Below are 17,172 nucleotides of genomic sequence, written 5' to 3'. Positions count from 1 at the left end.
GCTGCACCTCTTACGAGCTGGGAGTTTCACTGTATCACTTATCTGTTCCTCATTTCCAGTGCATAGAAGGTAGGGGATATGGGGAGTAGCTAGGGCATCATTTAGAATAAGCACAAGTCCCCCATGAGGCCTAAAATCAGTCCTGTAGAGCTGTTTTCCTGCACCGAGTTCCAATGCGGGTATATAACTGACTGTCTGCTCACTCTGCTCTCACATGGGGATCAAAGCTGGATTTATGCAAGTTTGGGATGTCATTTTTAGGGGTCCAAGCAACAGTTGCTGTAGGCCAATTGTATTTCTTGCCATTTGTTCTGTTGCGTATCCACTGGTGTGTGGTGGTCAGGCCAGTCTTATAGCTGCTGGTCTGTAACTTATCAGACAAGTTACTCTGAGCTGCTACGGATCAAGGAGATAAATGTTTGTTAGGACCCTGGAGTGTCTGTTCATTTTCCATCGTGCTCTGGATTGTTTCTGTATAATGTTAGTGCTTCTCCTTGTTCTCTCTAGCAGGATGTTGTTCAATGTTTCCAGGATCTAAGGTTAAATATCTGTTTCTCACAGTTGGTGTCTAGTGTAGGCCCGTTTCTCTTCCTGTGACAAATATGACTACAATATTAGCATAATTGTTCAAATTTATTACATCATTCTTTTAAAAATTATACAGATTTTTGACAAGTCCCAACACTGTTTTAAGAGAAAGTTCTGTACAAGATAGATTGATGATCTTTTAATATTAGGGTGCATTTGTAAATTCAACTCTGGCTAGCTACTCTGATTTCTGCGCACTCTCGTCTGAGTGTGCCAGAGTGCAGAATATCTGATTAATTTATGAACGCTCAACACCTGTTGAATATGACTGGTGTCAGTAAAAATGCAATTCAATTGTTCCCAGCAGCACAGTTCGTCACTAATAATCTAGATAACATGAAAATAGCCTAACCAGATCTACTAAGGAGAATAAAATAGAGTGCGGTGTTCTCTCATTAGTGTCTGGAAGTAGCTAGCGAGCTAGCCAACTTTAGCTAGTTACCTTGGGCACTTGACTGTCGTGAGGTCAATGCTTGGATCAACCCTATTCCTCGGCCAGAGCGCCCAGTTTGTGCTCCGAAACGCTCAATTTACGAACAGACAATCTGACAACCCTCTGAATTTACCAACGACCCAGAGAGCACTCTGACACACTGTAGGCAATTTACGACCGCACCCTTAGTAAGGAATCTCGTCTCCTCAGTATGAGTCTTCTCAGACAGTATGTAACAGTTGTGCTGCTGTGGATCAGCGGGTGGTTGAAGTATGCTTTAGAGAGGGTGTGGCGAACGCCCTTCTCGGTGCCACACACCTGGCTGACATCATCAGGTGACTCAGGTGAAGGACAGGGTGTCAGAGGAGTGGCAGACCAATGAGGCATATCATACCTATGACCATGGAGATGGAAGCGGAACCATGGTTACAGTGCAGACCAGCACACATACCTACCACGTAAGTTAACAGCTACTGTATGTCATCACATCATCCCTGCATTACCTTTAGAAATGGTAGCGCTCACTTCTCCATTATGTAGAGTGTCCCATCAGACTTTGCAGCATTTTTCCATAGCTTGACATAATCACAACGCTAACCTTCCATCTCTGTGTATAAGGTAAGCCTGGGTCGTCTGTCTGACTGTAATGAGTACTTCAGAGCCATGTCCCAGTCCAGTATGAGAGAGACCTCAGAGAGCCTGATTCTCCTGGACCACATTCCCTTCTCAGTCTTCCACTCCCTTCTAGAATTCAGCTTCTGGAATGACTTCAGCGTTCCTCAGGAGGAAATGGGAGAACACATCTAAGTGGGTATTATTCCTCATATATCATACTTCATTTTCCATTCATGGAAATTCATCTGGCCCAGGCTGGCACATCACACACAGCACCAGCAATGTATTGTTTGTAAGGTTGTAATGTTTCTAATGTGGCAATGCTCTCTGTCTGACTCTGGAGGTGGGCAGCTACCTGCTGGCTGAGACCTTGGTGTCGCAGTGCCTTTTGGCCCTGTCAGGTGTTCTAACCCCAGACACCTGCCTGTCCTACCTGGCTCTAGCCCGGGACATCTGCTGTACTGAGCTGGAGACAACTGTTCTTCTACCTCTGCAGGCACCTGCTGGAGCTGCCTCACCTCACCAGGTGCAGCATGACATACTGTACCCCCATTCCCCCCATACCTGACCTCAATCAGCCTACTTGATGGGTTTCAAGTTCCACACCAAATAATCTTAAATTGCAAGGAGTGAACTCTCCTTTCAATTGAAAACTGTTTATTCATATTGTGAATGCATTGCCAGGTGTCTGCCGGCTGAAGGCAGGGCTGAATTGACCTCTCTGAGGTAGCAGGGTGAGCTCTGGCTCTGCAGCATGAGGAAGGAGAACCTGACCTCCTGGAACGACCCAGAAGCCGGCCGCCACCTCTTCACCCTGGATGGGTCAGAGGTCACCGGTGACTGGCATCCAATAACAGAGCTCCCCTTCATGGCTGATAAGTGGTGCTTCACTGCAGTGATTCTATTCAACTACCTCTACCTCATTGGGGGCTACAGGCAATGGGCCAAGAGGGTCTGGGAGTTTAAAATGGCCTCCTTTAGGTACAACCCCTTCATAGCATGCAATGGCCACATCAAACTTGTGGCTCTACAAATGTCTACCTTTTGCCTACACACAAGTACATTTTTTATACAAAAAAGCATTACAAGAATATTGATGTCTTGATTTTGTCCAAAGCAACAGCAATCAGGTAAATTGATAAAACACACGTTCATTAACCTCAATGTTAACTTGTTTGGACATCGCATTGTGGTTTTTAGCTGTATGCATGATGTTTTCAGTCTATTTTCAACACTTTCAGAATGCATTTAATCACGATAACAAAAAAATGTGTGCACTAAAATTACAAATGGTGAACTCGAGTTGAACTAACTCTGTCCAACCATAGGTGTGTGTGTGCTCCGCTGCAGGTTTGTTGTCTCCTTTCTGCCTGACTGACTGACTTTCAGTTCACCCTGTTCCTGTCCCATGACCTCCCTCTGGCCACAAGCCTGGGCCCCTGTCTCTATGTCCTGGGGAACATCCAGAGGACTGGAGAAAAGCTGCTACTACAGTATGACTCCAGGCAAGGTCAAACAGTCTTGTCTCAGGTAGTGAGTGGAGTTGTTAATTTCAACCTTACATGTTGGTCAATTGCAAGCTGCAGTCTAATGAATAACAGCATTGAACCACCTAACACACACACACTTGTTCTCTCTCTCTTTCCCAGAATTGTGGTCTGAGCTGCTCCCTACCCTAACCAAAGCCACTGTTGACCTTCCCAGTCTCTACTTCCTGGGCACCAGCTGTTTGTGATTGGAGGAAATAACTCAGAGAATGTGGTGGCATCATTCTGTGTGGTGTCTGGGCAGTGGGGGCAGGTGAGACAACCACCTGAGTGTTATCTTGAATGAGATTAAGTTGTTTTAAATGCCATAGGCCTATCTATCTAATCCTCCCGTATCTGGTCCTAGGTGAAAGGGGCTGAGAAGGTGGCGTTAGCTGGTGTGAGCGGACCAAGTAATTGGGCGTCACTCTACAGCGGAAAGGAGGAATAAACGAGTCAGTTTTCTTGATTGAACACAGTTTTCTATTGAGGGCATTTGGGCAACACAAACAATGAAAATCTCCCAAGGACAAAACATACATCTTCTTCTCCAGATTTAACAGGAACACAATACGACTATCTTTAAACTACAACAAAAGTCACGGGATTGTCACCGTCTTAATGGCTCTTCATGGATAGCTCCTGTTTCGGTGGCCATCTTCCAGAGATAGTTTTCACCCCTTCTCTGCTGGTTCCATACTCTCTCTTATAGGGGAAGGAGAATATGTCATTAGTACCGTCAGCTGTGCTTAATTGCCTCTGACTACCTTGTCTCCCATGCCTTGTTGGGCTACTATCCGTGAGCCCAGCCTGCCCTCTGGTGGTCCTTCCAAACTGGACAGGGGACAGTGTTGGGTGACCAGGTATACATGCCAGGTATAGAACACAGCACTGCTGTAATGCTGGATCGTCACTCCCTCTCTCTCACTGTCCTCCCTCCTCTACCCATCTGCACCCGCTATGAAGCACCCGCTATGAAGCCCTACTTCAACTCTCCTTCTGACACAAACGTTCATCAATCAATCTGATTTGCCTTGGTTTGCTCTGTTTGGGGTTCAGGCCCAGATATTTTTTGAGCGTATCTGGAAAAAAGCAACGTGGGTCTTTGCTATATGAGGACGGTATCCGTTCTGTGTCAGCAACAATAAGCCTTGCCATGCTTTCGCTCTGCCTTTAATGACAACTTGAACTAAAGTAGTCTAAAGGAGAAAACTCACCAGACAATTATCGGTACAATAGGGGGTAATTTGTTTGCCATTCGTTCACTTGGTGACGGCGCGTTTTGTAATATCATGCGTATATAAAAAATAATTTTCTCCCGTTTCTACATATCGAATCGGTTTGGCTCGATTTGCAAATTACGTTCGGAACTCTGTTCAGAGGTGCTAAGTACTCTCAGCTGGCAGACAATCGACAATACTACCGATCTGTACGTGCCTTAAATCTCTATCCAGAGGAGGGTGGGCTCCCAATCTCGTTTCCGTCCTTTTAAAGAATTCCTATGGAGTTTGCCTTTCCCATCGTTGCCTTTGTTTACTCTTTTTGGGGGGTTTACTTACTAATAAGCACTTTGTGACAAATGTATTTGTGAAATAGAGGTTAAAGAGCAATTAAACATATTTGAAACATAAAGCCATTGATCTTAACTAATCCCAGGACTCTTGGGTGTCAGACTAAAGCTTAAAGCCTGTCAGACCATGAGAAAAACAGTGAGTGAGATATCCACAAGTGTAGTGACATTAAAAGGGAACATGGTGGGTTATTTATTACATGACATAGCCACTATAGACACACTGCTTACCGAGAGACATCGAGACAGCGAGATGAAACTTGCCTCAAAACATGCCTTATAACTATTCATTATTAATTAACCATTTGTCACTGGTTTCCCTGAATAACACTTAATATATATGTAAATAGATTGATGAATCAACATAATGTATTTATAGGTGTACTCTGTAGGGGTTTGAACACTATGTGGTCAGCAGACACGTGAGGTTACAGTCTAGCTCTAGATAGTGTCCAGTTACAGATAGAAAAGTCTGAGGAGGGGGGCATAGGGGAAGTACAGAGAGAGAGAGAGAGAGAGAGAGATGGAGGGAGGGAGGGAGAAAGCATAGGGGATAGCATTGCTCTCAGTACCTGAGGAAAGCCACTTCAAGGGCATAGGAATCACACACAGAACACAGAGGTTCAGCCCCGGTCCAGAGGAATTCCACTGAGAGAAACCACAGTCAAGGTCTTCTTTTGTTTCACTTCAGCAAGCTTGAATTGAATCCCTAAGCAAAAAGGTATGGAATTACTGAATGTTTGGTTTTTAGATTGCTATAATGTGTCATTTCTTAGGCTATTGTAGCTGTCCATGACACACTAATGTATGTAATACTGTAGCCTAGTATAGTTAGATACCATATGGATTTGTTGTTGGTGCTGGCTATTGTGCATTTCAGATGTTTGACAAACAAAGCAAGCCAAAAGTTAGTAATTGTGTAGGCTCCTTGTGCCACACAATATTTGTGTGGCACAAAGCCTATTTATTGGAATATTTTTTGATGAATTCACCTTGCAAAATGTTTCATTATGTGGTTTGTGGTGTAGTAGACCTCACATGCTCTTCCTAGTCTGCAGTGTTTATATTTTTAAACCAGTCCTACATCTGAGGCATGCCAGTAGCCTAGGCTATATCTGGCATTTCAACTTTGCCCCACTTAGCTGCTGGCCCGTCATATGACATGGAAAAAGAAATTCAAGCCCACTTTTCAGTCAACCGGGCCACAACATAAACAGACTTATGACCTCCACATACAGTTAAATCCCTGAAATTACAAGAGGGCCAGATTACCGAACGCGCACGCAGGGCATGTGCCACGGGGCCCCTGAGAAGGCATATGAACACCTCATAAGCAATGGCAAAATGTGTAGAATTCCAGGAAATTAGCTTTAAAACTGCAACAACAACAAAAAAGGAGGTAGCAAATGTGGTAATGCAGCCCTGTTTCTCTCACCAGAAATTGATTAAGGGTTGACTTTGATTCCCACATCCATCCATTAGCCTAAAGTTGTTTTGGTTGAATAATTGTGCAAGAGCAAACATTTTAAAATACATTCACGTGTGTAAACAATTGAAGTTCAACGTCTCTGTCTATCTATCTCTCTTAACAGGGTCTTCAACGTCACCGGAATGGCGGAGGCACATCAGGCGGTTGGCTTCCAGTTCACCGTCACCCCAGATGGCATCGACCTCCACCTGAGCCGCGAGGTACTCAAACACATCTACCTGTCGGGAGTGACATCATGGATAAAGCGCGCCATAAGATTTAAGGTTTGTTTTCGAATGATTAAGTAGCCCTACAGTCATTACCAAACCTGAACCTGATAGCTAGTTTGGTTTTTGTTGCAGTCCAGCACTAAAAAAACTGATTCAAGTTATTATTATGGCCTTGATTGAATCAGGTGTGTGTAGCCTAGTGCTTGGCTGGGACATAGGCTAGTACATCCAGGAATAGCCTTGTTCGTCTGTTTGTAGGCTAACTATCTAAATTAACATTAAATGATTTTATTTCAGAATGGGATATTGACAGGGGTCTACCCTGCCAGCCCATCCAGTTGGCTGATCGCTGTGATAGCCATCATGAGCACCATGTATGCCAGGATAGACCCATCACTGGGAATGATAGATACCATCAAGAGGACCCTGCCTGTCAGGTCAGTGAGCAAATAACATAATGATGAAGAGGCATTGGGGAAGAGCGATGCATATTTTTTCAGATTAAGTATGTAACTGGGTATCCGTTGATAGAATTTTCTGTTAAAGGACAATAAACATCATTTAGATGTGAGGTTCTCTCCTCTCTCCAGTGACTACATGACAGTGCAGACCCAGACAGTGCTGAGTGCCATCCTGTTTGCCACAGGCCTGTGGCTCTCTCTCATCCTCATGCTGAGGTACATTCTCAAGGCCCTTCTCTCCTACCACGCCTGGATCTTTGAGTCCCACGGCAAAATGAGCTTCTGCACCAAACTCTGGCTGGTACGTCTGTCAAATGTCTCTATTTCAATAGAAACATGACCAAAAGAGCAGCTCACTTATAGTTCAGAATCAAGACAATATATTTTCTGAGCTCTTATTGTCATCTATGAGTATTTGATTATTCTGACAATTAACCCAGTCATTGTGTTGTGTTGTTTCTCTTCAGAGTCTGGTCAAGATGTTCTCTGGGCGCAGACCTCTCCTCTACAGCTTCCAGGCCTCCCTACCCAGACTACCTGTGCCTAGCGTGGACGACACCATAACCAGGGTGAGAGAGAGGTGGTTATGTGTCTCATATGCTTAGATTAAATACAATATGAAACTGATCAATTTTTTCAGGAAAGTGATGGACCAGGACCAGTGTAGAACCATATATGTACACTACATATCAGTATTATATCATATAATCGCTTTGTGACCTTGCAGTACCTGGAGTCAGTGCGCCCCCTACTGGATGATGAGCAGTACAACCAGATGGAGGTGGTGGCCAATGACTTCAAGAGAGATGAGGCACCCAAACTCCAGAAATACCTCATCCTCAAATCCTGGTGGGCTACTAACTACGTACGTATTCTGAAGTGTGATGTCAGGTTACATGAAACGATAATGTGGTAACTTTATTTATTAAGTTGTTTTGGTGAGTGCTCAAAGTGCTCTTTAGAACAAATGATTGTAATAGATTATGTTTTTACAGGTGAGTGATTGGTGGGAGGAGTACATCTACCTGAGAGGCAGGAGTCCCATCATGGTCAACAGTAACTTCTACGCCATGGTAAGACATGTCTATATGAGTACTCATACAGGGAACATGGCATTGCTTGAGATGTATCCAGTAACCTTTACCTAATGATGTATTTGATGATCTGCTTTAGGATCTGCTGTACGTGATTCCCACACACAGACAGGCAGCTCGGGCAGGGAATGTGGTTCACGCTATGCTGCAGTACCGACGCAAACTAGAGAGAGGAGAACATGCACCGGTAACGAGTACCCCTCTCTCTGTCTCTCTCACCCCCTCTCTCTCCCTCTTTGTACCCTTGAGAGTATTCAGGTCCCTCCCCCATTTCCCCTTTGGCCCTCAGCCCTCTCTCTACCACTTAAATAACCCAGGTCATCTCCCTCCTTCTCTGTTAACCTAAATCCTCCTCCCACTGCCTTCGACTTGTTTCTGGTCTAGGGCATTTCCATTTCAAATGCCCCATGAGCACTAACATATGAAGTCCATAGGAACACATCAAATTTGGTGTCAAATGAAAGCCAAGAGTCTATTTTTTGAAAAATTAAGGCATATATACATTTTCCCTGCTAAAAATGAGGAATAAGCAAAGGCTTAGATCTTTGGTCAAACTCATGGAAAAGAGGTCCTAGAAAACATCTAGCAGAAAAAGTATTTAAGGTATTAGAAATACATAAAAACACAATAACAAATATCAACACTTATATTTTGTTTTGCAGAAATGATTTGCCTTCTGCAAGTTTAACTCTTAGAACTACCCATCCCGGATCCGGGAAAATTGTCATCAACTACACTAATTAGCATAGCGCAACGGTCAAAAAATATTACTAGAACATATTCATATTCATGAAATCACAAGTGAAATATAGTGAAACACAGCTTAGCCTTTTGTTAATCACCCTGTCATCTCAGATTTTGAAATTATGCTTTACAGCCAAAGCAAGACAAGCGTTTGTGTAAGTTTATCGATAGCCTAGCATAGCATTATGTCCAGCTAGCAGCAGGAAGCTTGGTCACGAAAATCAGAAAAGCAATCAAATTAACCGTTTACCTTTGATGATCTTCGGATGTTTTCACTGACGAGACTCCCAGTTAGACAGCAAATGTTCCTTTTGTTCCATAAAGATTATTTTTATACCCAAAATTCCTTCGTTTGTTTGTCACTTTATGTTGAGTAATCCACCGGAAATAGCGGTCACGACAACACCGGAAAAAAAATCTAATTATATCCATAATATCGACAGAAACATGGCAAACGTTGGCAAATCCATCCTCAAGGTGTTTTTCAAACATCTATTCCATAATATATCAACCGGTACAATTGGCTTTTCAGTAGGAGCGAGAAGAATGACTACCTCTGTCTTTTACGCAAGAATCACTCTGAGAGCCCTCAGCTGGCCACTTAAGCAATGTAGTCGTTTACGCTCATTCTTCAACATAAAGGCCTGAAACTACGTCACAGTGCTGTAGACACTTTAGGGAATACGTAGAAAAAGGAATCTGGTTGATATCCCTTTCAGTGGCCAATGGGGGTGCATAGGAAGACAACGGTTTCAAAACATGAGTCACTTCCTGATTGGATTTTTCTTAGGCTTTCACCTGCAATATCAGTTCTGTTATACTCACAGACAATATTTTGACAGTTTTGGAAACTTTAGAGTGTTTTCTATCCTAAGCTGTCAATTATATGCATATTCTAGCATTTGGTCCTGAGAAAAAGGCGGTTTACTTTGGGAACTTTATTTTTCCAAAAATGAAAATAGTGCCCCCTAGTTTCAAGAGGTTAATTCATATATATTGTATTTCTGTGACCAAATACCCACATATCTTTGAGATAAAAATAAATATATATCTTATGAGGAGGGAGGATAATGAAAGTTCACAGAGGTAAAAAGTAAAGGTAGACCTACCAAATAGTTATAGTGTTTTTACTGATAACAATTTTGTTGATGATATATTAAGTGATTAAAACGTGTCATGAAATGGACCCACCGGCTGTTATTCCACTTCACTAACCAAAATACATGTTTTACAAAATCAAGTGGTCATATCATAGCTGTCACCCGATTATTTCTGCAAAGATCTTTGAATCATAATTCGGAGTAGATATTTAAGAGTTTTTATCAGCATATTTTGGTGGGATTCCATTAACAGCTAGTTTTCAGTTTTCCCCTCCCCACTCAGACCACTCCAAGACAGTCCTAGTGAAATTCCTGCTTGAGAAATTGCTCTTTGCTAAGAAGCTTTTTCTGTGCATTTTTGACCTTGCATAGTAGTAAGGTTTGTACATTTTGTATTTTTATTTAACTAGTCAAGTCAGTTAAGAACAAATTCTTGTTTACAATGACAGCCTACCGGGGAACAGTGGGTTAACTGCCAACAGATTTTTACCTTGTCAGCTCGGGGATTCGATCCAGCAACCTTTCAATTACTGGCCCAATGCTCTAACCACTAGACTACCCCCCACCTAGTGGTTAGATTAAGGTACTTAATTGTTACCCAGAAATTATTTGTTGTGGTGATAAAAATGGCTGCTTTGGACTTTTAAATGTAGTCCTTGTGCATAGAGTTGTATGGTTTGTTTATCTTTGCAGTCAATGCTTTTTGTTTGGCATACTCTCTCTCTAGTTGAGGGCTCTGGGGGTGGTGCCCATGTGTTCCTATCAGATGGAGAGGATGTTCAACACCACACGTATCCCTGGCATAGAGACAGGTGAGCACACTGCTGCCTTCTGGGGGCATAACACTATCAAACTATCGCTGGGTAGAATCAATATGAACATGAGTTCAAGAGAAGTGTGCATTCCCCAACCCCTTATAATGTTCTATGTCCTCACCCCCTCTCCTACTCCTTGGTCCAGACTTTGTTCAGCACCTGAGTGACCGGAAGCACCTGGTGGTGTACCATAAGGGACGTTTCTTTAAGGTGTGGCTGTACTACGGGGGGCGTCACCTCTGGCCCTCTGAGCTGGAGACTCAGTTCCAGAGGATCCTCGACGACACCACGGAGCCACAGCCTGGGGAACTCAAACTGGCTGCCCTCACAGCCGGCAACAGGTATACACACATATAGGCACGAAAGCGCAACCTCCCCTCCTTCCTCACACACACACATCAGAAATAAAATGTCCACCTCTTATCCTCTCCCAGAGTTCCTTGGGCGCGGTCTCGTCTGAAGTACTTCAGCCAGGGTGTTAACAAAGCCTCTCTGGAGGCCATCGAGACGTCAGCCTTCTTCCTCACCCTTGACGACGAGGCACACGGTTACGACCCTGACAAGCTGAGATCATTGGACCTGTACGCCAAGTCCCTGCTGCATGGGAAGTGTTATGACAGGTGAGACAAATGAGAAGTTCTATGACAAGTGAGACAAATGGGAAGTTCTATGACAAGTGAGACAAATGGGAAGTTCTATGACAAGTGAGACAAATGGGAGGTGTTATGACAGGTGAGACAAATGGGAAGTTCTATGACAGGTGAGACAAATGGGAAGTTCTATGACAAGTGAGACAAATGGGAGGTGTTATGACAGGTGAGACAAATGGGAAGTTCTATGACAGGTGAGACAAATGGGAAGTTCTATGACAGGTGAGACAAATGGGAAGTGTAATGACAGGTGAGACAAATGGGAAGTGTTATGACAGGTGAGACAAATGGGAAGTTCTATGACAGGTGAGACAAATGGGGCGTTCTATGACAGGTGAGACAAATGGGAAGTTCTATGACAGGTGAGACAAATGGGAAGTTCTATGACAGGTGAGACAAATGGGGCGTTCTATGACAGGTGAGACAAATGGGAAGTGTTATGACAGGTGAGACAAATGGGAAGTGTTATGACAGGTGAGACAAATGGGAAGTGTTATGACAGGTGAGACAAATGGGAAGTGTTATGACAGGTGAGACAAATGGGAAGTGTTATGACAGGTGAGACGGGACAGAAAATAAAAAAAGATGCGTTGTAAAGTAGGCCTATTTCAGTGAGGATAGTTTAGTGCTATCTTGCTTTTCTGTGCACTGCCTTTATGATGTGTGTTTCAGTGTTTAACCTGATATGCCTTCTCTCTCTCTCAGGTGGTTTGACAAATCCTTCACCCTGATCGCTTATAAGAATGGTAAACTAGGAGTCAATGCAGAACACTCGTGGGCAGACGCTCCCATTGTAGGACACATGTGGGAGGTAATGTTATTGTGGTAAATGTGGAGAAAAAGGTGAAAAATGTACAATTTATATCTAATTTCCTGCAATTCTACCCATTTTGCATGTGGTGGAGAGACATTTCTGCAGTTTTAAAGCTAATTTCCACAAATTCTACATAATTTGCCATGACTTATTGTAACAGTATAACTTTAGACCGTCCCCTCGCCCATACCCGGCGCGAACCAGGGACCCTCTGCACACATCAACAACAGTCACCCACGAAGCATCATTACCCATCGCTCCACAAAAGCCGCGGCCCCATATTAATATGACATCTGAGTGAGAATGACTAACATAATCTATGTGGGCCCCCAGGAGGTCAGGGCCCCTGGGCACATGCCCGGTCGGTATTCGGCCATGATTACTACAAGATGGCTAGACTAACTACAAATAAAAAAATGCGCATGGCTGTGTCAGCTAATTGCACCTGGTGTTTTCTACTATTCTTACAGTTAGTTGAGACCCTGACTGAGTTCCTTTTTTTGGGGTCGGGGGCCCCCTAGCTACCGCTTATGTCTGGAGCCGGCCCTGTTGATGGTGTATTAATGATGTATTACAAACATGTTATTCTAAAACACAATATATGACATGGTGTGATTCATTGGGAAGTGTGTTGTGTGAATCTAATGGTTGCTGTGCTGCTGTCTCTGTGTAGTACGTCCTAGCAACAGACTGCTTCCATCTGGGTTACACAGAGGAGGGACACTGCAAAGGAGACATCAACAAGGGCCTGCCTCCCACCGCCAAACTACAATGGGACATTCCATTGGAGGTATGGCTTCTAATGTGTTTGGGATCAAAAGTTGTAGCTTTAGTAAAGAGGAAAAGCTAGTTTAGTGTTTTCAGTAGACCAGTCAGTAGTTTCTACAGGCTGTCTTGTGTCTTGTCTGAGCCTTTCTGTTCTCTGGTCTCTCCTCATCCCTCAGTGCCAGGAGGTCATTGAGGATTCCTACATGGTTGCCAAGGAGATAGCTGATGACGTGGACTTCCATGGCTGTCTGTTTGATGAGTTTGGGAAAGGCCTGATCAAGAAGAGTAGGACCAGTCCTGATGCCTTCATACAGCTAGCACTGCAGCTGGCTCAATTCAGGGTGTGTGTGTGTGTGTGTGTGTGTGATGAATAGACAACAGACAAACAATATCATGTCTCAAATAAACTGAATGTATTTGTTGTCTATGTATTGTAGGATAAGGGGGAGTTCTGTCTGACGTATGAGGCCTCGATGACCCGGATGTTCCGTGAGGGTAGGACAGAGACGGTTCGCTCCTGCACCATAGAGTCCACAGCCTTCGTCAGAGCCATGCAAGACAAGAACACTAAGGTGAGGACACACACCTTAAACACACACCTCTCTTACTGTGTACCTGAGGCAATATAGAATGCACTAATGACAGCACAGGAGCAGTAACAGTCCCCTTCCACATACATACTATGCATGCTAGATATAGATCATCAGATGTTTGACTATATCTGTGGTTAAACACAGTGTGGGTGCAGCACTGCAGGTGAGTAGCCTTGTCTGTGGGAGTTACTGATAGACAGTGACATGATGTAACTCTGCCAGTGAGGCTCAGGTCATTCTGACTGAGAACTAGGTGACCAGGACCCAAATGTCTGTATCTTGTACCTATCTAGCCAGAGGTGGGTGTCCTCTAGAGCAAGCATGACCAACCCTCCTTCTGGAGAGCTACTGGCTATGCACGTTTTGCTTTTGTTCCAGCCCTGCACTAACATACCTGATTTAGCTATTCAAAGTGCTGATAAACAGTTGATTAGTACAATCATGTGTGTCTGAGTAGGGCTGGAGCAAAACCCTGCAAACCCAGTAGCTCTGCAGGTGGAGGACTGGCCACCACTGCACTATCTGTTGTGTTTTTTAGGTTTTGATTGAATATCATCTGTTGTTGTCTCTATGAGCAGAGTGCCCAGAGGTTGGACCTCTTCCGGAAGGCTGCAGACAAACACCAGAATATGTATCGTCTGGCCATGACAGGCTCTGGTATCGACAGACACCTCTTCTGTCTTTACATCATGTCCAAGTACCTCAACATCGACTCACCATTCCTCAAACAGGTCAGCTCGCTTCTGAGTGTTTGTGTAGTCAACACCATTATATGTCTTAAATTATACTTTGGCAGCCAAGTGATATGATATCAGAGATTTACACTTACCCATCTTTTCAATTGACCCCCCCCCTGTGTAGGTCTTGTCAGAGCCCTGGAGGTTGTCCACTAGTCAGACTCCTCAACAGCAGCTCAACATGGTCGACATCAACAAGTTCCCAAGATACGTGGGTGCAGGAGGGGGGTTTGGCCCTGTGAGTCTACCGCACGCACACAACACACACATTAAGAAATTAGCTGGGACCAGATTCTCAAGTCCTACTGCCATTGTGTACTCTGTTACTTCTTCTATGTCTGCTTCTTACTTCTATGAAGTAGTCAGTGTTAGGGGTGATTGGTACTGTCTCTCCTGCGCCCCCAGGTGGCTGATGACGGCTATGGCGTCTCTTACATCATTGTAGGAGAGAACCTCATCACATTCCACATCTCCAGCAAGTTCTCCAGCCCTGAGACGGTGAGACCATTGTGTCACACTACATGATGAACCATAGAGTATATAGCACTTACATACTACCTTAATGACAATCTAGCTGGATCTTTATCAGGTCAAACAACTGTCTCTTTCTCTGTAGGACTCTTATCGCTTTGGACAGAACATTCGACAGGCCATGCTGGACATTCGTGCGCTATTCGACCAAAACGACAAGAAAGAGATGTGATGAGTAGACAGACTGAAAGGTCTTTATAGACTTCATACCACATTTTCATGCTCTGTGACATTACATTATTTCCAAAAGGGCTAGTCTCTTCTGGGTAACGCCTTTAGAATGGGTCAAGTTATAGATCTTTTGGATATTTACTCAGTTAGCAGGAGGGAATTGTTTTGTAGAAATAAATATTTACTAAAGCATTATGACTTTATTTCGCACTATCCCTTCTATAAAATGGCAGTGAATTTTTAGCATAGTATTGAACCAATTTTGGCAAGAGCAATGAAGCACAAAATGCCTTGGTGTAGCCTTAAAGAACATTGATTCATATGATATAGTAATGTAGGTTAAGGATAGGCAAGGCATCTGTTTAGTTCAAAGGCAGTTGAATTTGCATCTGATTGTAATATGTGTACACTTGTAAATAGCACTGTTTTGAGTATTTAAGTGTTGTAATATATAAGGTAGTATATCTGAATCTGTTATCTGAATCGTATGTACAGTTGAAGTCGAAAGTTTACATACACTTCTGTTGGAGTCATTAAAACTTGTTTTTTTACCCACTCCACAAATTTCTTGTTAACAAACTATAGTTTTGGCAAGTAATTTTTCCAACAATTGTTTACAGATTATTTCACTTATAACTCACTGTATCACAATTCCAGTGGGTCAGAAGTTTACATACACTATGTTGAATGTGCCTTTAAACAGCTTGGAAAATTCCAGAAAATTATGTCATGGCTTTAGAAGCTTGTGATAGGATAATTTACATCATTTGAGTCAATTGGAGGTGTACTTGTGGATGTATTTCAAGGCCTACCTTCAAACTCAGTGCCTCTTTGCTTGACATCATGGGAAAATCAAATTAAATCAGCCAAGACAAAAAATGTCCAAACGCCTGAAGGTACCACGTTCATCTGTACAAACCATAGTAAGCAAGTATAAACACCATGGGACCACACAGCCATCATACCCGCTCAGGAAGGAGACGCATTCTGTCTCCTAGAGATGAACATTTGTTGGTGCGAAAAGTGCAAATCAATCCCAAAACAACAGCAAAGGACCTTGTGAAAATTCTGGAGGAAACAGGTACAAAATTATCTATATCAACATAACCTGAAAGGCCGCTCAGCAAGGAAGAAGCTACTGCTCCAAAACCGCCATAAAAAGAGCCAGACTATGGTTTGCAACTGCACATGGGGACAAAGATTGTATTTTTTGCAGAAATGTCCTCTGGTCTGATGAAACAAAAATAGAACTGTTTGGCCATAATGACCATCGTTATGCTTGGAGGAAAAAGGGGGAGGCTTGCAAACCGAAGAACACCATCTCAACCGTGAAGCACAGGGGTGGCAGCATCATGTTGTGGGGGTGCTTTGCTGCAGGAGGGACTGGTGCACTTAACAAAATAGATGGCATCATGAGGTAGAAAATTATGTGTATATATTGATGCAACATCTCAAGACATCAGTCAGGAAGTTAAAGCTTAGTCACAAATGGGTCTTACAAATGGACAATGACCCCAAGCATACTTCCAAAGTTGTGGTAAAATGGCTTAAGGACAACAAAGTCCTTAAGCCACCCAACTTATTGTGGGAAGCTTGTGGAAGGCTACCTGAAACTTTTGACCCAAGTTAAACAATTTAAAGGCAATGCTACCAAATACTAATTGAGTGTAAACTTTTGACCCACTGGGAATGTGATGAAAGAAATAAAAGCTGAAATAATAATTATCTACTATTATTCTGACATTTCACATTCTTAAAATAAAGTGGTGATCCTAACTGACCTAAGACAGGGAATTTTTATTAGGATTAAATGTCAGGAATTGTGAAAAACTGAGTTTAAAAGTATTTGGCTAAGGTGTATGTAAACTTAAGAATTCAACTGTATGTGTTTAGAGTATTATAATAAAGGATATGTTGATTGTTTGTTTTACCTCTTCTTTGGACTTGGACACATAAAAATGTATACTCTCAAACCTGAACTGTTTGGCCAACTACACCACATACATTTCCAGTTGTCATGTATAGCAGAGGAATTACATTCTGGTGTGCAAAGTGCTTAGCTACTACATGGCATAATGACAACATCCTGCTTTAAGAAACAATAGGAGAGAACAAACACAGTCCTTCAGTGTAAGAGAGGATCCAGTGTTATTTCAGTTTGTAAGCAGAGTGCCATACAACCCTTTATGGTACCAGACATGAGAAAAGGCCTTACATCAGATAACCGGAGAGTACTAAGGGCTAGATGTTGGAACTGCATAGAG

The 17,172-nt window shown here is 43.1% G+C and overlaps 1 protein-coding gene across 1 annotated transcript; it reads left to right on the top strand.

Annotated features, from left to right (window-relative positions):
* The first annotated feature begins 5,164 nt into the window (after positions 1-5,164).
* LOC139372973 (carnitine O-palmitoyltransferase 1, liver isoform-like) lies at positions 5,165-16,831 on the top strand. The gene is made up of 19 exons (XM_071112882.1): positions 5,165-5,453; positions 6,325-6,484; positions 6,728-6,867; positions 7,021-7,192; positions 7,359-7,460; positions 7,619-7,756; positions 7,887-7,964; positions 8,065-8,172; positions 10,557-10,641; positions 10,790-10,985; positions 11,079-11,264; positions 12,000-12,105; positions 12,782-12,898; positions 13,053-13,217; positions 13,314-13,448; positions 14,048-14,200; positions 14,331-14,444; positions 14,612-14,704; positions 14,823-16,831. Exons 2-19 carry the CDS (start codon positions 6,344-6,346, stop codon positions 14,907-14,909), a joined length of 2,316 nt encoding a protein of 771 aa, XP_070968983.1. The 5' UTR covers positions 5,165-5,453; positions 6,325-6,343; the 3' UTR covers positions 14,910-16,831.
* The last annotated feature ends 341 nt before the right edge of the window (positions 16,832-17,172 follow it).

The sequence above is a fragment of the Oncorhynchus clarkii genome, chromosome 2, assembly GCF_045791955.1.
Source record: "Oncorhynchus clarkii lewisi isolate Uvic-CL-2024 chromosome 2, UVic_Ocla_1.0, whole genome shotgun sequence".
NCBI lineage: Eukaryota > Metazoa > Chordata > Actinopteri > Salmoniformes > Salmonidae > Oncorhynchus > Oncorhynchus clarkii.
This window is presented reverse-complemented; position numbering and strand designations above follow the sequence as displayed.